The sequence below is a fragment of the Petromyzon marinus genome, chromosome 24 (assembly GCF_048934315.1).
Source record: "Petromyzon marinus isolate PM22_M1 ecotype Great Lakes invasive population chromosome 24, UKy_Petmar_22M1.pri1.0, whole genome shotgun sequence".
In the NCBI taxonomy this organism is placed as follows: Eukaryota; Metazoa; Chordata; class Hyperoartia; order Petromyzontiformes; family Petromyzontidae; genus Petromyzon; species Petromyzon marinus.
In genome coordinates, this window is record NC_133690.1 from 13,013,580 (window position 1) to 13,039,819 (window position 26,240).

The 26,240-nt window shown below is 48.6% G+C and overlaps 1 protein-coding gene and 1 long non-coding RNA gene across 4 annotated transcripts in view; one reads left to right on the forward strand and one right to left on the reverse strand.

Annotated features, from left to right (window-relative positions):
* The first annotated feature begins 12,477 nt into the window (after positions 1 to 12,477).
* LOC116945558 (uncharacterized) overlaps positions 12,478 to 26,240 on the forward strand; it is a 32,011-nt gene continuing 18,248 nt past the window's right edge. Inside the window, exons 1-9 of one of the 2 annotated variants that reach the window (XM_076069421.1) lie at positions 12,478 to 12,942; positions 14,948 to 15,082; positions 15,448 to 15,834; positions 17,534 to 17,699; positions 19,825 to 20,163; positions 20,703 to 20,864; positions 23,301 to 23,438; positions 23,614 to 24,034; positions 25,400 to 25,634. In XM_076069421.1, the coding sequence (XP_075925536.1) occupies positions 12,940 to 12,942; positions 14,948 to 15,082; positions 15,448 to 15,834; positions 17,534 to 17,699; positions 19,825 to 20,163; positions 20,703 to 20,864; positions 23,301 to 23,438; positions 23,614 to 24,034; positions 25,400 to 25,634 (1,986 nt within the window). In that variant the 5' untranslated portion in view covers positions 12,478 to 12,939. Of the gene's footprint in view, positions 13,242 to 14,947; positions 15,083 to 15,447; positions 15,835 to 17,533; positions 17,700 to 19,824; positions 20,164 to 20,702; positions 20,865 to 23,300; positions 23,439 to 23,613; positions 24,035 to 25,399; positions 25,635 to 26,240 lie in introns of both variants that reach the window. The other variant, XM_076069420.1, reaches the window with a different exon arrangement.
* The window catches only part of LOC142928914 (uncharacterized), a 93,707-nt gene continuing 85,189 nt past the window's right edge, over positions 17,723 to 26,240 (reverse strand). Inside the window, exons 3-5 of one of the 2 annotated variants that reach the window (XR_012945217.1) lie at positions 23,664 to 23,934; positions 23,295 to 23,431; positions 17,723 to 17,778 (exon numbers count right to left, since the gene is read on the reverse strand). This is a non-coding gene — a long non-coding RNA (uncharacterized LOC142928914). Of the gene's footprint in view, positions 17,779 to 23,294; positions 23,432 to 23,542; positions 23,935 to 26,240 lie in introns of those variants that run through there. The other variant, XR_012945216.1, reaches the window with a different exon arrangement.

Genomic DNA, 26,240 nt, shown 5'->3' on the forward strand with positions numbered 1-26,240 from the left:
AGTCCTATGAGTGAGCTCCTCCGGGAGGCGAAGTTGCGTTGGCTGGAGCATGCTCCGCGTATGCCCGGCCACCACATGCCCAAACGTATATTTGTGTTGGTCGGATAGAGGGGGTTAAACGGTTGTGGTACGATCTCGAGAAGCGATGGACTGGCGTGGTACCAGAGGATATGGAGCTGAGTGGACTTGCCGATTACCGGTATCAGCGGTATCAAGATCGTCCTCTATGGAAGAGACTCGTGAAGGATGCTCGTGGGCAGTTGGTTGCAGCGGAGGGCAGAGGAGCGACGCTCAACAACAACGAACGGAGCGCCGGGTGCGGCTAAAACACAGCAGGTTGGTGCAGTCGGGGGCACATGTGGTGCATCTGCTAGTCATCTCAGTCAATCCATGGCATCCGGATCTGTTCCGTGACATGCCAGCGAGCCTTCCGACACTTCACGTGGCCTCAAGGGTGCACCTAGCCTGGCACAAGCACCGTGGTGAAATCACTGCCACTTAATGACGAATGGCGGTTGTTATTTTGTGCCTCCCCTAAGTAGACTGGGCCTCAAATCAGAATCTGGTGTAGTGTGTAAACATCGCCACTGGGGAATCAAAGGCGGCAGGAATGGTGCTGGTCACCCACCCTCGCGTGTGCGGTGCAGGCCTTCATAGGTGCCACAAAATTATGTTCAGGCTATATGGGAAATTGTTGGTCTTTGTGTGTGTAATAAAGCTCTCAGTGTACACGTGGCCCTGCCATGCACAGGTAGAGAACCCACGAAACCAGCCAGGTAAGCTTTCTCAACACAGGTGCAGGGCGTCACTACGCAGGGCGAACCCGACTCCAAATGTTGGAGGGTCTCTGTGTTCCAGTCCAGACTGGGGTGAGAAGTTACGGCGATTATGATAACTGCCACGGACTTGCAGAGTGCGCTGCAGTTTAGACCACATGCAATGGTGTCTCATGGGACGTGTACAGGTGAAAGTGACACAGGCGCAGGTGAATTACGTAGCAGTCGCTGCAATTCTCAGCCCCAACTGAGTTGGGAGATTTAAATGGAACACAGCGGGGCGGAACGGTATGGAATTCAATTATATAGCCAGGGCCACAACAAGTCTCTGCGCGTAGTGCACCTAGAGACCCTGCATCTGGAGCCGAAACTTTGCACCTGGAGCTGGGACTGTGCACCAGAAGCCATATCAAACGTGAGTAGCAAGCCTTCCAAGTGGCTGGTGTCTTGTGCATTCCACTCGGTCTTAACTCGTTTATTGGTTGCTGTTTGTAAATACGCATTTTTATTGTCAATCCACTGCAGGATCAGGGCCTTAACAGACAGTGGATGTAATGGGGGCCTTTGTGAGCATGCTTCACCACTGTTTACTCTTTTATTGGTTTTAAAGATGTAAACATAGATTCAGTTGGTCTGGTAATATGTCGAGGTGGGTTTTTTACTGATAAGTAGAGTTTTGGTGTATTTTGTTTTGAAAATTTAAAAATGTAGTCGTGAAAACAGCTGTTTTAATACCAAATTCCACCAACCCTGGTGTTTCGGTAGCAGATTTTTACCATGATATTGCATAAAGTCATGGCTTACAATGGCAATTGGCTGAAAAATCTGTTTAAATTGCATATTTGCCAAAAAACGACACTTTAAATGTTCCCATTTAAAGTGCTAATGAAACAGCGCCCCTTAGTTGTAAATAGCGTCCCTAGTGGTAGAAGAGCACCCCTAGTGGTTAAAAGCATTGTTTTATGCAAAAAAAATCATTGTAATAATTATGTCATGTCCCTCCCTCTTAAGTCACCATCCAGACCTCCAACTGTGGTCACCAATTACAGTTTTTGTTCCAGCCTCACCCCTTCACATCTCATTTCCGTTTGCGCCACCATCCATTTTTCGTGCTATCGGTAAACCGTCACACCAGCTTTCGTGCATTCCTTGTTTGATATATTCGCCAACCAACTTTGCCGGGATTTGAATTCACCATGAGACTCGTTCGCCAAAGCCCTCAGATTGTTTCTCATCGCTTTGAGCCACCGTGTTCTCACAGTTACTCGGGGCTCCGGACGGTGCAGTTAATGCACTGCGCCCGCGCGGATGTTTAAAAGGTACGCGATGACGTAATCACGTTATTGCGTATTTTTTTTAAAATAAGCAAAAGCTAAGCGTGAGTTTGAATCGGAGTTATCAGGTTCAGAGGCAGCTGAACGATCCGTTGTACTACGAGAGCTCAGTGGGTGATGTCGATGCTCTGGTTATTAGATCATCATTGTTAATATCTTCATTGAACGTTTGTTTTCAAATAAAATATTTTGTAAAAAGTTGGAGTTGACTTTTTTGTTCAATTCGGGAAAAAAATGTTTAATTGCGCGTGACGCAATCACGTTGAGGTAACGTCGTTACATAAAATAAAATATATATAACTTCGAAAAAAGTTGGAATTTGAACACCTATCGTCCGCTTAAAAGGCAACGGCACTAACCACTACGCCGCGAGGGAACGGCGGTGGATGCAAATGTTCCGACTATTAAGTCATAGTAATAGGTTTTTACCCTTTTAACTGGCACAAAAATTGACACCTTTATACAAGGGATCATGTTTGCAATAACCACAACACAAGCAGTCAAAATGCAAACAAAAGAGACAACTCTGATGATAATAATATGCACTGTCCTTGAATTTGATTGGTCCACACCCGAGACGGCTTTTCTTAGAGCCCAGTCCCTTGTATAAAGGTGTCAGTTTTTGCGCCAGTTAAAAGGGTAAAACCTATTACTATATCTTGTTACTGGCAAAGGAGGTCTCATAATGTAAGTGCTTACCCCGAGCTCTCAATACTCTGATGGTGCGCTGTTTTTGAGTTGTACGCCTTTTGGCGTCTTCTGGTCCAACACCAGTGGAGACTGGGCTCTAAGAAAAGCCGTCTCGGGTGTGGACCAATCAAATTCAAGGACAGTGCATATTATTATCAGAGTTGTCTCTTTTGTTTGCATTTTGACTACTTGTGTTGTGGTTATTGCAAACATATGATCCCTTGTATAAAGGTGTCAGTTTTTTGTGCCAGATAAAAGGGTAAAAACTTATTACTATATCTTGTTACTAGCAAAGGAGGTCTCATAATATTAAGTAATTGTCATCTTAATGACGATGATGTCTTCAACTTAATGATACAAAGTTGCCATTGAACCCTGTGACCCATGGCTACACCACCCACACTCCCTACTTGCCTGCCGTGCAATTGCTGCGATTGCACATCACATCACCTGAGACACTTTCCAATAACAGCAGCTGCCACCGATAGAAATTCTGCTCCGTGGTGAAAGGGATTCTTTTATTTTTCTGGGAATCACGTAAAAGAAGTTATTTTTTTGTCATCATTAAAGTCACTTTTTTATTTGCCTTATATATCACATTTCAATTATAAAAGATTTTGTTTCAGGTTTGTATGTGCGGTAACAAAAAGATATTGCCATATTCCGGATTATAAGACTTTTTACTTTAACCTGGGGTTTTTTTGCAAGTAAAAGTTGCAGCTGCATCTGATAACGGGTTGCAATCTTATAAATCCAGATAATATGGTCACTTTTTTTTAGCGGTTCCAATTTTCCTTACGTGGCCAATGACAGTGAAATATGTGATAACCATTTGAAACGAGTCGGACAAAGACCCCCCCCCCCCCCCATTAAAAAAGCCTTAACACACTGTTGGGGTGAGTCCTGTTTGCGAGCACCTATGAAGGCCGGCACGGTACACGAGGGGGTGGGTGGTCAGCACCCATAGCTGTCAGCTCAAACGGTTTACCCCGTATTCTTGTACAGGGAAATCGAGTTTCCAGGTCCATACGGCGTACAGCCGTTTCAATACAGGCAACATTTTTAGTCTGTTCGTGTTTCTCGCTTGTGGTGGGAATTTGTAGGATGAACGTTGAGATTTATAAGGGCACGGGGTGACCAATGAGGTCTGAATTGGTCTGTAATAAGGTAGGGCACTGATAAGGGGTTGACAGGTATGGGCACGACGCCCGACCGCCTTTGTCTCCCCAGAGGGGACATTTACACCTCGCACCAGGTACTCATTTGAGGTTGAGTAGACCCATGGGAGGCCCATAAACGGTTCAGATAATCGTCACCGATGGTGGCCGTGAGCGGGAAGCAAACTTTGGGGCGCCGGCGAATTCGCGGCTCAGTGCGCTCACCGCTGCGCCACCGCTCCCCACAAGTACGAGCCCACAGTGCCCCCTGCTGCCCGCTTGTTATTGCAGCAACTTTGCGGGTGTTGCCCGTACGCTCGGCTCAGCCGTTGCTGTTCCACGGCTGGGCCACAAGGGGGACGCGGGAGTTTGCTCCAATTCAAACTGTGAAGAGGTAAAAGCCGCGTTATCCGAAGACAGTGCCCGAATTCGACTAATCGACGATTGCCGATTATCTGTTAGATTATTCGACCAATCACATACAACAAACAATAGTTTGGGGCGGGGGGGAAGGGATGTCCCACCTGTTTGCCAAGTGTGCTGCTGAACGGGAGGTGACGAGCGGGGCCTTGGTGAAGTTACTGTCGTCATTGGCCACCGTCACGCTGGGCGTTGCTTAAATGAGGTTTCCCGCCTTGAGGAGGTCGCTATTTTTAAAGGGGGCCCGAGTAATGTTCCACAAAAAGTGATCAATTAGAATGTTTTCGTCGATTAATTAACTTTAACTAATAAGCGAATGGTATTCTACCCATACCAATTTACATACGTGTATATTAATTACACATTTACCATGCTGCTCTTTCATCTTCAAATGGTGGATTCATATTCACAGTCATTTTCATGACAGCAGCTTCTAATCGATTACAAGTGGCCATCGGTTCGACTTGCCGAATTTGTAACGTCCACGCAGTGGCAACAACACTGAACCCTCGGCCCAGACCGGCAGGCAATGAGAAAACCCTCTGTACTTCACGCGGACAATGGAAGCGTTCATCTTCTGCCCAAGCCCTCCTCTGACTCTCTCTAAAACCTCCTCAGTATCTCCCGAAGAAGGCCACTTGGCCGGGAACTCGAGATCATCCCTTTCTTCTCGGCAATTGTGCACGTTACATTATTGCGTGTAATTTGACCGTCGTTTTACAATGTAGCATGATTATAGAAGTGATGTATTCCCCGGATTATAATACGCTCTGCAAAGTAAGGTGCACTTTAAAAGTGTGTCCGGTGTCAATGCATACTGTATATACAAATATGGTCTCTCTCTCACACACACACACCTACCAGATTATAAGACGCATCCCAAATCTTTGCTTTAAAATACAGGGGATTCACTTAGTGCGTCTAATAACCTAGACAACACGGTACTGCTGTACACTGGTTAAATAAAAAAAAACCCAACGTGAACTTTGAATTGTGGAGTTTTATTCGTTTGTGCACACAATAGTTCAATAGTTGAACTGAGGTTCGCCTTTTTTGCATGCCAACTCTGACTGGTAACCACACATTGAAGCCCTCCCTATAACAACCGAACGGGAAATTCAAGGGCCAGAAAACCACTGCGTGCAGGCTCGGGATAAAGACACGAATGTGCTGTCGTCTTGACACGCGAAGCATGCTGCGATTCATGTGTTGCTGTCGAAGACACCTTTAAGTGTATAATCAGGGCTTAATTTATTACGCGATATATTCCGGAGGGATGCTACGCGCTTTGGAGTAGGTACTAGCAGCATAAGACACTCTACTGATACTAGAGCACAAAATACGCCCATACGTAATAAACATACATTATTTATCCGATTTTTCTGTAATACTGCGATAATCAGTAACATAAGGCGAGATCGATGTTGCGTTACCAAAATGATTCAGGCTTCCTGACCGTTCCAGCAAAAAAATAAGCACTGTGTATGATTAACGTTAGATGCGTATTGTTGATGCACAAATGGGGAAAAAAGTAAATCTCTCCCAACATATATAACGACGCAATGGCGTATTCACAAACACGAAGGAAACACCATCATAGCCACAAATAGCTTTTAATAAAAACGAATTATTGTACAGACTCGTATGTTTTATGTTCATGTGTGTACGGTGATGATGTGATGGCAACATTGGGTGCCATCACGTTCCAGAAAGGCGCGCGCAACGTGTTAATAAAAAAAATAGACTTCACGACGCCTGATGCAGTTAGCGGGCTCAAATGGAAAAAAAACTCATTCTAGATTGAAAACTCGTTTCTTTAGAACTGTTGTCTTTCCCCCGCAACCTCCGACGAGCACGGCTGGCTACGTACGGCGAGAAAGAAGTTCAACGTACAAAGTGGTGTCGCGCTTCTGAGCCCCGAATCCCGGGCGAGTCGGGTCAAAACGGCAATGACATTTTGACTTAAAACTTTCGTGACTGCAGGAATTCATATTCTTTGGTTCTTTCGCTAAAGTCACGTAGATAGAAAAAAAACCGTCGGAGTTTTTTCTTTTTTATTTACTTTTATTATTTTTTTCTATGTAAGTGATAGACAAAATAATAACTGTTATTTTCTTTCCACCTATCTACGTGACTTTACCGAAAGACCCAAAGATTATGAATTCCTGCAGTCAGGAAAGCTTCATGGCAAGACTCCTACGTGACTTTACCGAAAGGACCAAGGAGTAATTATGGGGTAATGGCATTTACCATTGGGTTTATAGCGCCACCCTGTGGTGGTGAGCGGCAGTGCGGTTCAGGCCGCCGCCACGTGCCGGTGGGCGGGACCGCTCGGCCACGGGAGCGCGCGGGTCGCGCCGCGCGGAGCCGCGCGCGCGCTTTGGCCTCGCTTGGCGCGCGATGCCACGGGGGGCGCGTTCAGACCCCATCCCCCACCCCGCGACCCGACACCCACGCACAGGGAAACGCGACACCCAGATACCCTGCACACAGCCACACACACACAGCTACACAACAACAACAACCGCCATTCGCCACTAAGTGGCGGTGACGTCACCACGACGCTTGTGCCAGGCCATGTGCACCTTGAGGCCACGTGAAGTGTCGAACGCCCGCTGGCAGGAGGTCACGGGGCAGACCCAGGTGCCACGGGTCGACTGGCTAAGATGACTGAAATGACTGGCTGATGCACCACCTGTGCCCCCTACTGTGCCAACCTGCTGTGCTTTAGCCACCCGGCGCTCCGCTCGTTGTTGTGAGCGTCGATCATCCGCCCTCCGTTGTTGTTGGAGGGCGACTGCCTCCAACTGCCCAGTAGTAGCGTCCTTCACGAGCCTCCTCCACAGAGGCCGATCTTGACACCGCTGGTACCGGTCATCGACAAGTCCACTCAGCTCCACGTCCTCCTGTACCACATCACTCCATCTCTCCCCTCGATCCGGCCGAACAAAAGCTGTTTCGCCATGCGGTGGCTGGGCATGCGGACTACATTACCCAGCCAACGCAGCCTTGCCTGCCGGAGGAGCTCACCGATGGGACTTTGCCCAGATCTTTCAAGGATTTGTGAGCTCCTCACACAATCCAGCCCGGTTAAACCCAGGATGGATCGTACAGCTACACACACAGCTACACACACACACGACTACACACACAGCTACACACACGACTACACAAACACACGACTACACACACGCGGCTTACCCTACACACGGCTACCCACATACGACTACACACACACACAGCTACACACACAGCTACACACACAGCTACACACACACACGACTACACACACACACGACTACACACACACACGACTACACACACACACGACTACACACACACACGACTACACACACACACGACTACACACACACAGCTACACACACACAGCTACACACACACGACTACACACACGCGGCTTAGCCTACGCACGGCTACCCACATACGACTACCCTACCCTCTGATACCCTGCACCCAGATACCCTGCGCACAGCTACACGCACACGGCTACACGCACATACGACTACACACACACACAGCTACACGCACACACAGCTACACACACACGACTACACGCACACACAGCTACACGCACACACGGCTACACACACACACGACTACACACACACACGACTACACACACACACGACTACACACACACACAGCTGCACACACACGACTACACACACACAGCTACACGCACACGGCTACCCTACAGCCAGATATCCTACACGCGGCTATCTCCACCAGTTACGATTGCTCACCCAACCCTACCGACGGCTTCCATCTCCACGCATTCGAAGCTCAGAGATCAACAATCAGAACAATTAAATACATTAACACTGCGGCTGGAAGCGTGTATTACAAAGTTTGTAAATCATCTTCAAAGCGAGCGGCCAAACAGATCCCGCTTAATTATAAGACGACAAATTCAGTGACGCCACCCTTTAAGCGGATTAATGAAAATACGCAAATCAATTACCTATTGATAACCAACAACAAAACCTTTAAAACGTTTAATGATTTACTCCGCACTGAGCTGTCGCACTCCCCCCCCGAAGAGTGACGATTGAGACTACATAGGGGCCGTCCACAAATGACGTCACGTGATTTTGGACGATTTTTGACCCCCCCCCCTCGTCACACGGCGTCACAAAAAGTCAGACCCCCCCCCCCTCAAATATGACGTCACAAAGCTCTGCCCCCCCCCCCAAAATATAAAACATGCGTCAAATCGCTTTAAACTATTGTCATTGTAGTGTGTATTTAAGGTAGAGCTGCACTCTGATGTTGTAGGAGAAAATATTTAATAAAAAGTCTATTAAATTAAGTAGAACGTGTTGTCTATATTTATTTAAAGTTGCGCATTTTGATGTGACGTCACATTTCTCAAACCCCCCCCCCCCACCTCCTCCTCGTCACACATCGTCACAAATGTCTGACCCCCTCCCCCCCCTAGGTGCGTGACGTCATTTATGAACGGCCCCATAGCGGATTGACAGCACGGGGCGAGATGGCGCGATGGGAACCGGCCGGTTTACAGGCGCGCGATACAAAACCAGCGGCAGGGCCGCGTGTGGCCAGACGACTCGTGGAGGCCATCATCCAGGAGTGGATTGATCATGGTTGATGATGATGATGAACCGATTTGTGTTAACACTCCTGAAGTGTAGTCACGTAGGTAAAAAAATAAAACAACAAAAATCACGACGTTTCGGCCACAACACACGCGGCCTTCATCAGGTGAAGGGACCAGACTGTCTCGAGAACAGCGCTGGAGTGAAACACAGTCAAGCTCAGACTGCGACTTTAAAGCTGTGTGAGAGTAATTAAGGTGCCTTGACAAAGGAATTCGCATAAAAATTTGCGCTGTCCTCGAGACAATCTGGTCCCTTCACCTGATGAAGGCCGCTTGTGTTGTGGCCGAAACGTCGTGATTTTTGATTTAAAGCTGTCGTGACTGCAGTAATTCATATTCTTAGGTCTCTCGGTAAAGTCACGTTGAAGGGAAACAATAAAATAATAAAATATATATAAAACAATAAAAATTCTCACGTTTCGACCATGACGCAAATGGTCATCACGACGTTTCGACCATAACGCAAACGGTCATCACCGTTTGCGTTATGGTCGAAACATCGTGATAATTTTTATTGTTTTATATATATTTTATTATTTTATTGTTTCCCTTCAACGTGACTTTACCGAAAGAGCTAAGAATATGTCGTGATTTTTGTTGTTTTATTTTTTACCTACGTGACTTTACCGAATAGAACCAAAGAGTATGGATCCTTGCAGTCACGAAAGCTTCAAATCTATAACTCCTGAAGTGATCGCGCGTGTCGTGATGAACAATTGCACGTGTCGCACCCTCCTGCTGATCCTGGGAAAGTTGAAACCTGTTCAACAGCTTGCTTGATTACCATTAAATATATGCTAATAAAGTAAGAAATAATTAGTCTTCGGAGGCCTATAGCAGTGCAGCATAACTAGTGTCTTTCGTTTTTACGCAATTAAACAAACCTGTTCTTTTATGTCTTGCTTAGTATAGGCTGCTTCATTCAATTGATTTCGTTTGATTCGTCAAGCAAATTCGTTGGAGTATAAAATCGCGTCAGAAAAACCTACTGAGGGATGCCCACGGGTATGTGACTTGGATCCAAGTAATTAGGTTAAAGAGTTGGGCTAATGCAATCGTCGGAAACCAAAATGACAATAAGATCCTTTTTTTGGAATTCGTAAAAAAATGTTTTAGCATTTCAAGAGTCGCAATGCACTGTGGTGAATACGAAACGGTGATCCTTAATACATGTCACGAAGCACTCCCTAAAGAGCCGCATGTGGCTGCAGATCCGCAGCTTGCAGACCCTGGACTAATGTGTATTGCAGTATTGTAGAGTCCGACTGCGTGAGGTTTTTTTCGTAGGGAGTGAGGGCGATTATTATTGTTGGGGTTTGAGCAGAAGCTTTCCCAAACTCTCATTCTCTCGTCTCACCGTCATCCGTACGTCTTTCCACGTTGATCAACTTTCTCCATCCCAATACAACTGTTACACGCCGCACGCGCCTGATAGTTGCTGTACACGTCTCGCATACTACGCGGAGAGGCGAATGAAGATCTGTAATCACGAAAAGGCGAACTCAATGGGTCGCTCGGACTGGGGTTTTTTTTTAACAACGATTTATCATTGGTGTTGTTCGGCGAATGTTCGTCATGTGGTTAAATATAAGGTGAACACAGATTTCAAATTGTTATAAAGCTAATTAAACAACGTCTGATATAGAGTTAGAATAATATGCATTTAATATTAAACATTGTCCACAGCAAGTTCCGATTCGTTGGGGATTTTATGTATAGGGTGATATGTGAACTGGTCGGATTAACGGCGTTGTACCGTACTCTTTGTGAGTCTACAGACAAGTGAGTAGATTGAATAGTGCGGTTACGATGCCAAGCTTTTTTGTCGTTGTGCCATAGTTCCGCGCACAATCAGGCAACCCTGCACACCGTTCCACAGACCCCACATTTAGGGCCGTATAATGCTCGGGTTGGCGGGATTTTCCGCGGGTAAAAAAAAAGTCTCAAAGCGAGAGCTGGAAAGAGCGGGCTTCGTGCAAGAGCGCGGTGGGATGGGCCGATTGGGCGGGTGAGTGGATGGCTGGGTGGGTGGATGATGGCTGGGTGGGTGAGTGGATGGCTGGGTGGGTGGATGATGGCTGGGTGGGTGGGTGGATGATGGCTGGGTGGGTGAGTGGATGGCTGGGTGGGTGAATGATGGCTGGGTGGGTGGATGATGGCTGGGTGGGTGAGTGGATGGCTGGGTGGGTGGATGATGGCTGGGTGGGTGAGTGGATGGCTGGGTGGGTGGATGATGGCTGGGTGGGTGAGTGGATGGCTGGGTGGGTGGATGATGGCTGGGTGGGTGAGTGGATGGCTGGGTGGGTGGATGATGGCTGGGTGGGTGAGTGGATGGCTGGGTGAGTGGATTATGGCTGGGTGGGTGGATGATGGCTGGGCGGGTGAGTGGATGGCTGGGTGGGTGGATGATGGCTGGGCGGGTGAGTGGATAGCTGGGTGGTTGAATGATGGCTGGGTGGGTGGATGATGGCTGGGCGGGTGAGTGGATGGCTGGGTGGGTGAATGATGGCTGGGTGGGTGGATGATGGCTGGGTGGGTGAGTGGATGGCTGGGTTGGGTGGATGATGGCTGGGTGGGTGGATGATGGCTGGGTGGGTGGGTGAGTGGATGGCTGGGTGGGTGGATGATGGCTGGGCGGGTGAATGGATGGCTGGGTGGATGGATGATGGCTGGGCGGGTGAGTGGATAGCTGGGTGGTTGAATGATGGCTGGGTGGGTGGATGGCTGGGCGGGTGAGTGGATGGCTGAATGGGTGAATGATGGCTGGGTGGGTGGATGATGGCTGGGCGGGTGAGTGGATGGCTGGGTGGGTGGATGATGGCTGGGTGGGTGGATGGATGGCTGGGTGGGTGAGTGGATGGCTGGGTGGGTGAGTGGATGGCTGGGTGGGTGGATGATAGCTGGGTGAGTGGATGGCTGGGTGGGTGGATGGATGGCTGGGTGGGTGAGTGGATAGCTGGGCGGGTGGGGAATTGGTTGCGTGGATGATTGGCTGGCTAAATGGTCGAGTGAATTGTTGGTTTGGGTAGATGGACAAGTGGGTTGATGATTGGTTCAGTGGATGAATACGTGGGTGGATGACTGGCTGGGTGGATGGTTGGCTGGGTGGATGGTTGGTTGAGTGGATGACTGGGTAGGTGGATGGTTGAGTGGGTGGTTGTACGGATAGTTACGTGGATTATTGATTAAGTGTATGGCTGGGTGGGTAGACAGCTACTGGATGGTTGAGTTGGATGAATGGCTGGATGTTTGGCTGTGTGTATGTGTGGCTGGATGGATGAGCCGATGGCCGGGTGGATGGTTGGTTAAGTGGACGTCTGCGTGGATAGTTGGTTGGCTGGGATGGCGGGGTTGAGATGTTGAAATATAAACAGCCAGGACGGAGAGCAAAAAAAAACCCCGCCTGCGAGTAAACGTCTGTCACCTTCCTCCCCTCCCACCACTTATTTGTGCACCCCCCCCCCACCGCCGCTCTCTGATCACTCGGGGTTGGGTGCGTGGGGGCCACCCCCTCGTCGCCTTGTAGGTGGGTGGGTGAGGAGGTGGCTATGCGATGCGTGTCGGTGGGCTGGGTTGTCGTCGTGTGTGCGCGCGTGTGTGTGTGTGAGAGGGGTGGGGCATGAGAAAGCGCGGTAAATTTCGGGTGTGCGGCGCGCCAAGGCTGACCTATATAGCGCAGAGCTCACTGGTGGTGCTGCTGCTGCTGTTCTTCGCCTGCACCGCCCAGCCTGCATCCCATTGATCAGCAATTGGTTCCTGGCTGTGTGCAGTTGAGCATCCACCGCACTTTAAATCGACGCGTTTCGTCCTAGCCGCTCGCTCTCTCTCTCTCTCTGCGCGCGCTCACCTCCCTAGCCCGTTCAGAGTCCGCACCCATCTCGCCTTCGCAGACGTTTTAAAAGCCGCCGAGCTCACAAGTAACAATGGTAAGTATTAACACGTGACGACAAACGCAACTTCGTGGAAGTTGCTGGCCCTCTTGTGAAGAAGGGTCGCGCGCAAAGCCGAAGAGGCTTGCGCGAGTCCGTTGGTTGTCCGACGTTTCGGCAGGAGCTCTTGGTCGCGCCCTGCGAGTTGTTTGTCACAAGGCGATTACAAAAAAAAAATAAAGTTCGCGTGGACTTCGTGTAGCTGCTGCTCATCAAAGGCGTTTCCGCGGGTGTAATAAGACGGTCCTTTTGGGAGCACAAGCAATTTCATGCGGTGGCACCACGCAGACAGAACGGTGAGTTCACTTGTTGTTGTTGTTGTGTGTGTGTGTGGTATCACACGAACGAACGACCCGATTGATTGCGGCGTCACGATGGTGATAGCATTTAAATGTTTCGATATCGTCACGGCTCTTGACAACCGAAAGTACTGGCGGTACGACGGTGAGCCAACAACAGCAGCAGCAAGTGCAGAGACTGTGCCTGTTGTTTGTCCCAGACATGGTGACGACGGAACAGACGCGTTGTGTTGGGGGTTGACTACCGTCTCTTACTCGTGGATTTCTGGCGAGCGAGCCTCGGATGACCGCACCGAATGCGTGAATTCGTAATGTTGTCCTATTAGTAGTTACTATTGCACGGACGTACTCACAATCGATGCGTTGGGATGTTTTTTTTCCCCCATCCTTTCCGTCGTTCCACATTTGAACGGGAGCGGTTAAAAGTAAGCCCAGATTTGTGCAAAGATGAGACCCTTTGAGTACACGTTCGTGACACTCACAATTATTATACGCCAGTGACATGCATTTAACAGCGGTAGCTCTCGCTGAGTCTCAAGATGATTTTTTTTGTCAGGAGGAACCCTGCATTGAGACGTTTGGCCAAGTTTCTGTTCGAGTGATTTTCTTGCGGGAGTACAGCAGAGTTCACGGATAGCTCGCTTACAAGTACTATAATAACATCTGTGTGTAGTCTACTCCGCACTCCCACAGCATATGACGTTGCACAGCGTTGCATGACGGAGAACAGGATGATAACAGGATGACACGACCGATTATTTAAACCGCGTACATGACACCAAACAGTATAAGAGTGCGCATGTTACATAATGTATGTAACATGTTATGTGAATTTCATGCACAAGCGGGGAGCGGTGGCGCAGTGGTTAGTGAGCTCAGCTATAAACCGAGCCAACACTGCTCACGAATATCTGAACCGGTCCTCAGGCTATACCGGGGGATCGTTGTCTTTGGGGTGATGACATGGCCTTAGCTGTAGGGGATTCGCTACTGGTTACACGAGGTTCGATTCCAGCGGCCGCCCTGATTAATACTGCGGTGTGTATTAACCGTATATCTATGCCCCGTTTGCTTCGCGGTGGACGTTAAAGATCCCGTAACGTCACTCGCAAGAGTTAGACCATTGGTAAATTTTAAAACCCATCTCAATTGAAGCATCCTATTATCCACGCTTTTCTCCTTGACTGCGAAATCACTCGGCAAATGGGGAAACAAGTACGAATTTGCTGCGATAATTTCATTTTATTTTAATCTGTAAAAACAAACCGCAGGGAATACTCGTTGGGGGGTTGTTGACCTGCGACGCCCGCTTTCGAGGTGCGCCTTTTACCTGCGGATAACAGGATGGATTTTACCGTACGGCTCCTTGTCTGCGGAATGCAGGGACAATAGGAAGGCACTGCTGCACGACTCCCTTGGCTCGCAGTTTATTCAGAGGGTTCCGCAATTAATAGGAAGGACAAATTACGGGGACGTGGATAAGAGGAAATTAACCGTGTTAAACCGTTCATGAATTTTAACACTTTCAGGCTCCACACAACTTAATTGCTCACCTTTAGAAATGCAATTTCTTAACGTAAACTGGCCTTAAGTGTGACTATGGCTGTTTCAGGTCAGTGACTTCGACTCCAGCTTCTCCGTGGACCCGGAGCGATGCCGAGGGCTTTGCCTGGTGGATGATGGCTCCGTGTGTCTCCCCTCAGGGCATGGCAGGCGAGACGGACGGGTGTCCGAGTCTCTGTGATCCCACTGTGCCCAAGCGCCACCAAATGCCCATCAGACCTCGGCCAGTCTGGCATGCGAGGGAACACGCAAGCTTGCCTCGCCACACACAGAAGGTATCGGTGACAAGGCACCAGGGGAACCTCGCGCGACTGACCGCAACTCTGCACACGGTGTCACGCGTGACCGATAGATGCAACGCGACTTTGTTTGGCATCCGCAATCACCCACGATAATCGTCGTAAGTTATCGTCAGCAGCAATTGTCCGTTCATTCAAATCATCGGAACATCTGGTGTCCTCGCCGTTCTTATTGCGCAAGGTTACGAAGGCGCCGTGTTTCACGGACGGGTGTCCGTTCTGGAGTAGTTTCACAGTTGGGGGGTGACATTCCTGCTCGTTTACAATTGTAGTGGTTTTTTTTGCGGGTAATTCCTCAAATGTGGCAGACGATCCGTGAGACTGTTATCTTCCGGCCGCAGGAAAACCATTGTTTGGAGTCGACGGTCCAGAAATCCCTGCACCCAATGCTGAGGAAAAGCCTCGGCCTGGCAACGACTTCGCAGTGCAAGCTCAACGGGGCGGCCACGGCCACCGCCACGGCCACCGCCACGGCCACCGCCATTCCTCGCGGGGCTCCCGCGCCCCACGTGCCCCTGGACGCCACCGCGGCCGCTGCCCTGACAGCGACGCGGCCGCGTGCCTCGGCGGCGTCGGCAGCGGGGCGCCGGCCCGGCACGCGCGACGCGTCCTGCCTCGAGCGGCTGCTGGCGTTGGCGGCCGAGCCGGGCGCGGCGGCGGCGGCGGCGGAGGGCCCCGAGCTTCCCCGCGCGAGCTGGGAGCCAGAACGGCCGGCCGGAGATGAGGAGGTGAGCGGCGGAGCACGAGGTTACCGCCGTCCCGCGGCGTCGCTGCGGACGGCTTCGTGGCGGAACCGCTCCGTCAATCGGTGGCGTTGGTTTTTTTTTTTTAAGGTGGCGATGCGCGCGCGTACAAATTGCGCGTGTACATCGCGAAAAAAAAATTTTTTTTACGGGAAAAAGTAACGCGTTTCTTTCGCCCGTACCTACCATTGTGGCGGCGAACGGAAGTACGCGGCGTGTGAAATGGAGTTTGCGCGGTGTGCGAAGTGAGGAGCTGTTGAGCAAACGTGAGTCCCGAATGAAGTTGCGGTGGCCGACACATTGGGGGGCCCCCAAGCACAAACTACGTTTGGGGTTCTTCCACCAACCCACACACCACCCACCTGTTTAGAAGTGGTAAAATACCGGTGAGATCACGGAAGAGAAACGAACAAGATATGTAGATGCAGGGAGAAGAGAGAAATGCAGATATACACTGAGATGTAATGAGATGCGTGAAAAAAAGATGCAGACAGGATAGGAACGAAAAATATGATCCGTCTAGTTATGGTTACGTAATGAAGTGCACATGCCTATGGGTCTTATGACGCATTAGTTGGTCGATTAATATTGATTCTAAAGATCATGATACATGCATAAAATCGCATGAGTAAGAATATATATTAATTATATATGATGTATGTGATGGGTTTGTGTCACCCTGGCAGTCAACTACAGTTACCGGCTTGCACAATGACCACAGAATGTAAAAAAAGAAAAATAACAACTCATTGATTCAGGAATATATTTTCGACGCAAAATCACAACAATTCATGGAATGTCCGTGGGTGGGAGAGCGAGGGGGTTGAGTCATCACCCAGTTCTGTCTTAAACTGATTGATTATATGATGCAGCATCAATAAATTTTTGTCATTTACATTTTTTTGCTAAATGTTCACCTGCTATCAGATATCTTATGTGTTAATTGTATCCGCCTATTAAGTGCACATGGATTAATACTCTATGTATGTTGAACTACTTTCGCACCATACGTAGCCAACCGTGCTTATCGGAGGTGCGTGAACTCACCCGCAATGCCCACAATAAGATCTCAGAATTTCGATTTAAAGCTTTCGTGACTGCAGGGATTCATCTTCTTGGTTCTTGGTAAAGTCACGTAGAATTTTATTACGTTTTATTTTTGTTATTTAATTCCAATTCTACGTGACTTTACCGAAAGAACCAAGAAGAAAATCTCAGAAGCTCAGAGGCTTGAGCCTGGATAGCGCTCGCATGGTTGACTACCATGCACACACGAGTTTTTAAGGGCTCACGGAGCTACAAGGTAAGTAGTGGGCAGTGCAGAAAAATCAGTTGTTGTACTGTATTAAAATGCCCTCACATCTATGCTTCTTGTCTTAACCAACCCACGTTGACAAGTGTGGTTCACGTATAGTCAAATGAAACCCCATGACCCGCACAGTATGGGGGAGGCCATCATGCAGCAGTGGATTAACAAAGAGCCGCATGTACACAAACATCACGGTTTGCGCTCAATAACCCACCTCAGTACCACAGTCGATTTAACAACTCCAATTTCCCCAACGATAACGCACGACATGCCACGGGACGTGTGGAACTCCCCCACTTAAAACTGGCAGCGCTTCCACAGCGGCGTGCCGGATGCTCACCCAATGGGAACGGGCGCTGCCGGTCTGCCGCGCAGTTGGCGTGGCCCGAGGTCCGGCACGAGGGCGATTGCCCGGCCCAGTGCAGCCGCAAGGACAAGAGCCTGGGTCTGCTGAGTCTGCGATTCCTGCGCAAGCTGCCGCCCTACGCTGGCCCCACGCACACTCCGGACGTCAGCCTGGACCACGCCGCCGCGCAGCTTGGTACGTCGTACGTTTGCCCGCCCGCCCGCCCGCCCGCTCGTCCGCCCCGCCGTCTCCCGTCCCGGTGGACAACCGCAATCTGGCAAAGCGAAAGGATAGATTGGACCAGGTTGCCATCCAGCTTAATACTTCGCACGGCTGGCATACAATGCACAAGCAGTGGGTTGAACCAATATGCCGTCCAGCTCGGTTTGTTGATGACTGTATCAATTTTACTGCTGGGTGAAGGCTTCCACATGCCATGCCTATCCCTCACAGTCCTGTAGGGTTGTCACCTTTTCTACAGACTAAGGCCAGGCATTTTTCTCGATCACCCTATCTAAATTCTGTGTTACGTTCAACACAACAATGCCAGCAAATGTAATAATAGGGTTTTTCCCCTTTTTTCTGGCAACAAAACTGAAACCTTTTTACAAGGATTCATGTCTGCATTAACCACAATACCTGCAGTCAAAATGCAAACAAAAAACATACTATGATAATATATGCATTGTCCTTGAAACATCTGCTCGACCAGATAACGCCAAAAGGCCTTTAGGCGTCATCTGGTCGAGCACCAATTGGGTCGATGCTCAAAAGAAAGCCGTCCCTTGGTGTGGACCAATCAGTTTCAAGGACAATGCATATATTATCATAGTATGTTTTCTGTTTGCATTCTGACTGCAGGTATTGTGGTTAATGCAGACATGAATCCTCGTAAAAAGGTTTCAGTTTTGTTGCCAGAAAAAAAAGGGGAAAAGCCCTATTATTATATTTTGGTACTGGCAAAGGAGGTCTAATGATGATGAATGCCAGCAAATCTTAGCAGAAATCCATTTCTGCCACTGGAACACAGATGCCAATTCCCAGACTCTCCCGGTCAAACCCAGACTGGTGGCAACACCAAATCTCGCACCTGCACATGATCTGATGTCATCGCCACGTTGTGTTCCCTCATTTGGTTACAACTTCATCATTCGTCTGGACCATTGGCTATTACCCTTTGTAGTAACAGGTCCTGCTCGAGCCAACACAGTTGAGTTAACAGCCAGTGGGATGTCTAACTTGCATATGATCCATGTGTTCCTCTTTCTCTCAGTATCATTCTAACCATTTTCTTTGTCCACTGGAGGTATGGACTTTCAAATCTAGATTGAAAACTAATTTCTTTAAAAGAGCTATTTATGTTTAGTTTGTTTGTCCTTCTCCCGTACCTCCGGTTATCGCGGTTGGCTACGTCCGGTGCGAAAGAAGTTCAAGGTGCATACATTGTTAATGTCCACGTTTTTATTTGTTCTTTAACCAAACAAAGTTTTACACAGGAGACAGGGGTCACTATAGTGGCTAGGCACAGGCATGCTTTTGTTTCAAATGTAGTTAAACGCTGTTTTCTAAATTGGGATTGGGTATATGTAATTCACGCTTTACAACATAGAGCACGTGTTGGTACATCTCGCACTGGAATTACTGGACAGCTGACAACACCAGCTGGTCCAGTTGGAAAAACATGCGGAACATCTCCTGCCCCGCCCCCAAACATAACCTGTATTGAACCAAAAGAACGTTGTGACTAATTATGCGGTGATTGTTTTTAAATGTGTGTTTGAATGTGGAACGGTGGCTGAGGAATTAGAGCAGCGAGGTCACCAGTGACTGCAGCAAAAAAACCGATTGTCCTTGAAATACAAAAAAATCTCCTCTACTGCCACACATTGAGCATTTCTCTGTAGCAGAGTGTTTGAGAAAGTACAATGCCCCCCTTTAAAGTGGATAGAAGATGTTACTTGATGGCATCTTGGATGTAGTTGTGTGAGATCTCCTTCCACGGTCCACTCTCTTTAACACATTAAGGTCGCAACTGCTCTGCAAGAGTTTGCAAACGATTTTAGTTCGTCTCGTGAGCTTATGTCGAGCGGACAGTCGGAACGAAGGTATGGGTGCAGCCCTGACATTGCTTACGACACTGCTGGCAAAAGGGCCACCACTAGACAGAGCGCCAGCGAGCCTCTTTGGGGTGGGTATTTGAATAAAACGGGGGGAAACGTGCAATTAGTGTGTATGTACGACTTCTTTCACACCGTTCGCAGCCAACCGTGCTAACCTAATACACGTATACACGACCCCTCCGCGGCTTGTTCCCCAACAGGCGTCGAGCGCCGCCGAATCTACGACATCGTCAACGTTCTCGAGAGCCTGGAGCTCATGAGCCGCGTGGCCAAGAATCGCTACAGCTGGCACGGCCGCGACAGCCTGGTGCGCACGCTGGACGACCTGGAGCGCGAGGCCCGGCGCCAGGGCTACCCCGCCAGGCTGGAGGGCCTCCTGCGAGCCGACGCGCCAAAGCCAACGCCGGGTCGCGGCAACGCCGGATCCGCCGCCTGCTCGGCGATGGAGCAAGGGGGGTCACCCGAGGGCGGGGCCACGATGGAGCCGGGCCACCGCGAAGACAGCGCGGGCCGGGCGGTGTCAGGCTCCGCAGCTCCTGGTATTGGGATTTCATCATGATCGCAGTGGCAGTGCCCTTTCGAGTTGTCCAGAAGCGGCCTGTGTGGATGCACCGCAGTCAGTGGTGTGCCATGCACGCCCCCCCCTGAGGGCAACACAGACGAGTCCCTTGCTGAAAGAGTGTTAGGGCTCAATTTAGACTTTTCGGCAGGCATAGGTAAAGGTGCAGCCCTGCAATTACTTGCTTACTCCACTGTTGGTGGAAGAGCATCCACTGGAGAGCCCCTCTCGAGGGTATTTTGGCCTACTCTTCTACGCTGGCAAGATTATCTCGGAAGAGGTGTGTGTATACCCACACTTCATCCCACTAGGTGCGACCTTCAAATTGACTAAACGTGGCGGGTCTTTTAAGGACCGTGCCCTTTTCACTGAAAGATTGAAGCGCCAACATCTTGAATTTCCAATCCGGGGTGTTCAACATGAAACCCAAGCAGCGTCCTGATGTGCGTGCAATGTGGGAGCAATAAGATGAGGCTATAACCACTTTGTATATTTTTTTTTGTCTGTCCTCGCCCGCAGCTGCTGGCAGCCGGAAAGAAAAGTCGCTGCGCATGATGAGCCAGAAGTTTGTCATGCTCTTCCTGGTGTCGTGGTCAAGAGCCATCAGCCTGGACATGGCGGCACAGATCCTGATCTGCGACAGCAAACTCGACGACGTCCACAGCAAGAGCACCTTCAAGAGTGAGGCGGCTTACACGAACGACGCAATTTAGTTTCTTATATGACGGGACCTTTTTGCCAGTATCAAGGTATTGAAAAAAATAAGAATAGGTTTTACTCTTTCTGGTAATAAAACAGGTGTTAAGATTTTGATTTAAAGCTTTCGTGGCTGCGGGGGTTCATATTCTTGGTTCTTTCGGTAAAGTCACGTAGAAGGGAAACAATAAAATAATAAAAATATAAAGCAATAAAATTATCACGACGTTTCGACTGCAACACAAGCAATCATCATCAGGTGTGAAAACCACAGCAAGAAAATTTTAAAAAAGTGGTGGGTTTTTTTTAACATTAGCACCACGGAGAGCGATTTGGCAGTTATTCAGATGGACGAGTCCATCTGATGATGATTGCTTGTGTTGCAGTCGAAACGTCGTGAGAATTTTATAGTTTTATATTTTTATTATTTTGTTGTTTCTCTTCGTGATTTTCCCGAAAGAACCAAGAATATAGGTGTTAAGATGTTCAAACATCAAATAGATACCTTTTGCAAGGAATCAAGTTTGCAATAGCCACACGTTCTTTTGCTGAACATGCAAACAAACATGCTCTGATAATATATAAATTTTGATTTAAAGCTTTCGTGACTGCAGTGATTCATATTCTTGGTTCTTTCGGTAAAGTCACGTTGAAGGGAAATAATTAAATATATAAAACAATAAAATTCTCACGACGTTTCGACTGCAACAAAAGCAGTCATCACTTGCTGACAAAAGCAGTCATCACCTGATGATGACTGCTTTTGTTGCAGTCGAAACGTCGTGAGAATTTTGTTTTATATATATTTTATTATTTTATTGTTTCCGTTCAACGTGACTTTACCGAAAGAACCAGGAATATAATATATAAATTGTCTTTGAAACTGATTGGCCTACACCAGAGACAGCCTTTTTTATGGCCTAGTCTCACCGCCAGTGTCAGAACAGAGAACGCCAAAAAGGCGACCAGTACAAAGACAATGCCACACGTGTCAGAGCATTTATAGCTGCGGGTTTTTATATTTAGATTTTATATTGGAAAATGTCCGAATGCAACCGTATCTCATCTGCATGTAACTGCGAATTGAAGGGGTGAAAGTATGTACGTATGTATGTACAGCAGTATAAACATTTTTCAGGATATCTGCTTTCACACCATTGCCTTTCCATCAAATTCACATTACTTGTTCATAATTTTCCACCAATGAGACACCAATTTGCTTAAGATACACATTTTACCAAAACTGTATAGAAAACCTTCCGAAGATTTCAACTGGTTTTACATTTTCCTTTAATGGAAACTTTACCTGACAAAGCTGACATAGGACACAGCACGTTATCCTCTGTCGCCTTGGAAATACCCCGACTGCTTTGTATGTTGAACTTCTTTAACACCGCACGTAGCCAACCGTGCTAATCGTAGGTGCGGAGGCATATTCATGCAGGAGGCATGTTTGTCTGGACTTGCTAATAATTTTCTCTATTTTGCACTCCTATAGTTTATTTTGTATTATTTGCCGTTGCAACTCGCTGACCCGCCCATACTGGAGACTTCTATGAAAAAGAGCTTCATAGCTCATCGGATTCCTCCTCCAGTCCATACAAAGAATTCTGATTCTGATATTAGAGGTGGAAATTGTGATCACGTACGTGTAACAATTAAGAGAAGAGGTTTGTCATAGACAGAGTAAAAGAGGGGAGGGAGGGAAGGAGGGAAGGAGGGAGGGAGGGGGTGAATCGTGAGCCTGAACTTTCGTGGGGGCAGGGGGTCGAGAGCACAGATGTCTGGGGGGGGGGGGGGGGGGGGAAACGGAGCTCCACACTTTGAGGGCAGCAATGAAAGAGTGTGACCGCCCACTCAGCGAAGGTTGACCGGGCCATTTGACAGTGGAGAGCACGTGAGGGGGAGTGGAATGAGATGAGAGGGGGGGGGAAGGAGGAGGGCACTCCCACCTCTTCCAAGATATCTGGCCAAAATAACATAACTTTGTTCGGTTTTATATTCCACAGTCATCCACACCACAAAGTTCTGGTGTTTGCCCTATGTGAATATTAAAGTACCTTTAAAAGTTATCCTCCATGGCTGGAGGTCAGCACTGCATTGTGAATGTATGCACAACCACATTAAAGTGCATTATTAATAATGGTAGCTCTTACACGATGTTTGTACATTGCGCAAGAGTCGGTCAAAAGACCCTCTCGGGCGGTTCTCTATTGCTCCCTCTATTGGAGGCCCTTCCATCAGCAGTGGTGCGAGTAAGAATTTTCAAGGCTGCACCTTTTTCCTTTGTATACTTTCAAAGCGTGTTGTTTAATTAAAACGATATGGGAGTGCTACTCGCAACAGTATTTTAGATTCACATTCAATTTCCCCAGACAGCCTCCTCACACACACACACGCCCTCTGCGCTCATACCCACAGCCAAGGTGCGACGCTTGTACGACATCGCCAACGTGCTCAGCAGCCTGGGCCTCATCCAAAAGGTGCGACTGTCGGAGGGGGGAGGACGCAAGCCGGCCTTCCAGTGGATTGGAGTCGGCGGATCCGGAAATCTAGATGGTGAGAGAAGCTGACATCATCTTCCTTAGCGAGTTGGAAATGAGGGCAAAAAACAAAGTTCAAACTTTCCTAGACTTTGTATGTGTGTTGAAGCTCTTTCGCACCGTACGTAGACAACCGTGCTAATCGGAGGTGCTGGGTATGGCGATGACTTTGGTGCCCTTCCATTGCACAGAAAACCGTGTGGGGAACAAATCGTTGGTGGTGCACTCGCTGCATCCGCACCAAACCGCGGGGGCGTCGATGCCCGCGAGTGCGGACGAGCCATGGCGGGGGAAGCAGCCGCTGGGTTCAAGCCCTCCCGACAGCCCGGAGAGACGGGGCACGTCGCCTCCTCGCTGCCCCGTCCCGTCGCCTCCTCACTGCCACGTCCCGTCGCCACGGAAGTGCCGACGGACCGGCACCAAAGGGCAGCCGCAGCCTTCCCCGGGCAGCCCGCAGTGCGAGCTGCCCACCGCCGAGCGGTGCCCTGGCGTTCCAGTGCCACCTGCGTCGCCTGCGAGCACGGACGAAGAAGAACAAGATGGCGATGATGCCGACGATGATGCCGACGACGATGACGACGACGACGAGTCGCGACGCGCGGAGGAGAATGGGTACGTTGCACTCAAGGGTTGCTTGCAAACCAATGCCACGCTTCCACGGCCATGAGAAATGAAACCCAAGCCGTGCCGCGGTGTTCTTAGGACGAGCCAAGAATTCGTTGTTTCTTGTCCTCATTCACGGCTCCATCCAGGGTCAGAGAGGGAAAAGATGAAAAGAATGTTCACAAGTTTTTTGTTTTGTTTTACAAGGTTTAACACTTGCCCGTGTCGCCTTGGTCTTGCCAAAGATATAACATTTTACGTGTGTAATCTTTCGCGGTGTTTTTATTTTTATTTTATTTAGATAACAACACGGTCTTGAAGGCGACCCAAGCGAATTAGGATAAGCGAGAGATGCCACTGACCACACACATCTCTCCTAAATTGACCCTTCACAATTCTGTCAAAATTGTCCGATGATGCTGGATGTAATTACCAGCAAAACGTCGTACTCAAATTGTAAATGTCATGGTTTAACTCTCCAACACAGCGGTGGGCTGAAGTAGTAACCACTTTGCATGTTTCGTTTACGTGACAAACCTTACTGGTTGGCTGTGTTGGGTGGTGGCGGGTTTAACGACACATTTATACTTATGCAATCTAACCCAAATAGTATTTATTGTGGATGTTTTGACCGTTTCCGAGGCTGGTCCTTGTGAGAGAGCAGCGCTCCCTTTGCAAAGTGATCTTCTTAGCTCAGTAAAAACGAGCCATAAAGCTCGTGTAGAGCTTACACGGCCCAGTGCGGCTGCCATGGGATTCCAGGCCCGAGCCCACTTGCACAGTTTTCAAGCTTAGCCACCTCGTTATTCAGTGGCTGTGGCAACGCAGCATCAGGCCAAGACATTTTCACGAGCATTCTCATTGAAGATTTTCTTAAATTCTTCAGTCGATATTTGAAAAAAATTGCACGTTTCCAGAATTTCTGCCGTTATCCAATTAGGTGGTACAGTGTATAAGAATAGGTTTTAGCCTTTTTGGCAATAAAACAGTTGCGGTAAGATGTTCAAACACCAAACAGGAAGCCTTTTGCAAGGAATCAAGTCTGAATTAACCACGCATTCTTGTGATGAACACACAAACAAAAACACGCTCTGGTAATATATGGCATTGTCTTTGAAAATGATTGGCGTTCTCTGGTATAACACTGGTTGAGACTAGGCCCCAAACAAGGCTATCTCTGGTCTGATTCTACTCCATTTACTTTATTTTAAAGTCAAAGTGACAATACAATGTGGTTCAAGAATGGAAATGCAGATAATTACATTAATTTACAGTTCCTCATAATTAATACCCAATGGAAACACAGTGTAGTTTTATTTCCTAGCGCTAACTTAAAGCAACCGTGTCTGCGTGTGCGTGTCTCATTGTCGACAGGCATTACCGGTGCTCCATTAGCAAGAGACAGTGGGCTGCAATGCTTGGCTTGCAAGAGGTCTCGCCCCTGGGCACTCCAAACGCCGGCAAGAGATTGAAACGCCTCCCAAGGGCCCGCCACCCAGCTGAATGCAGCACAGAGGTGTCCTTACAAGGCAGGAGGTTGCTCAGAATGGCCAGAGGAAAGACCGGTGCCCCCAAACGCCGCCATGAAAGGACTGACATATTCTCGAAAGTGAGTGCCCTTCAAACTAGTTTTCAAATGACCGTGGCTGAGCACTGGCTCAAAACGGCCAAAACTCCAAGTGACGCCACATCACGACGAACATTGTAAAATGTGAGCGTTAATAACGTTTCTCAAAGTCAGAGTTTTTTTTGTTAAGAGCGCGGGCAAAGAAACGATGGGGAGTGAAGTAGCAAGCATCACGAAGGGCAGTGTTTTTAGCTGCAAGTACGTTGGTGGTGGTGGTTGAATCCAGTGCGACTGCGACGAAGCAGTGAATCCGCTAGACCCCAGGGGTTGACAACCCGCGGTTCCGGAGCCGCATGCGCCTCTTTAAGGACTGCATTGTTGCTCTTGAAATATTTACTTGTTTTCATACCGAATTCGAAAAAAATGGCTCTTGTTATTTTGGTTGCGGACCCCTGACCATGGGAGTCCAGTTTACCACGGGAGTCCAGTTTACCATGGGGGTCCAGTTTACCATGGGAGTTCATTTTATCATGGGAGTCCAGTTTATCATGGAAGTCCAGTTTAACATGGGAGTCCAGTTTATCATGGGAGTCGAGTTTACCATGCGAGTCGAGTTTACCATGGGAGTCCAGTTTACCATGGAAGTCC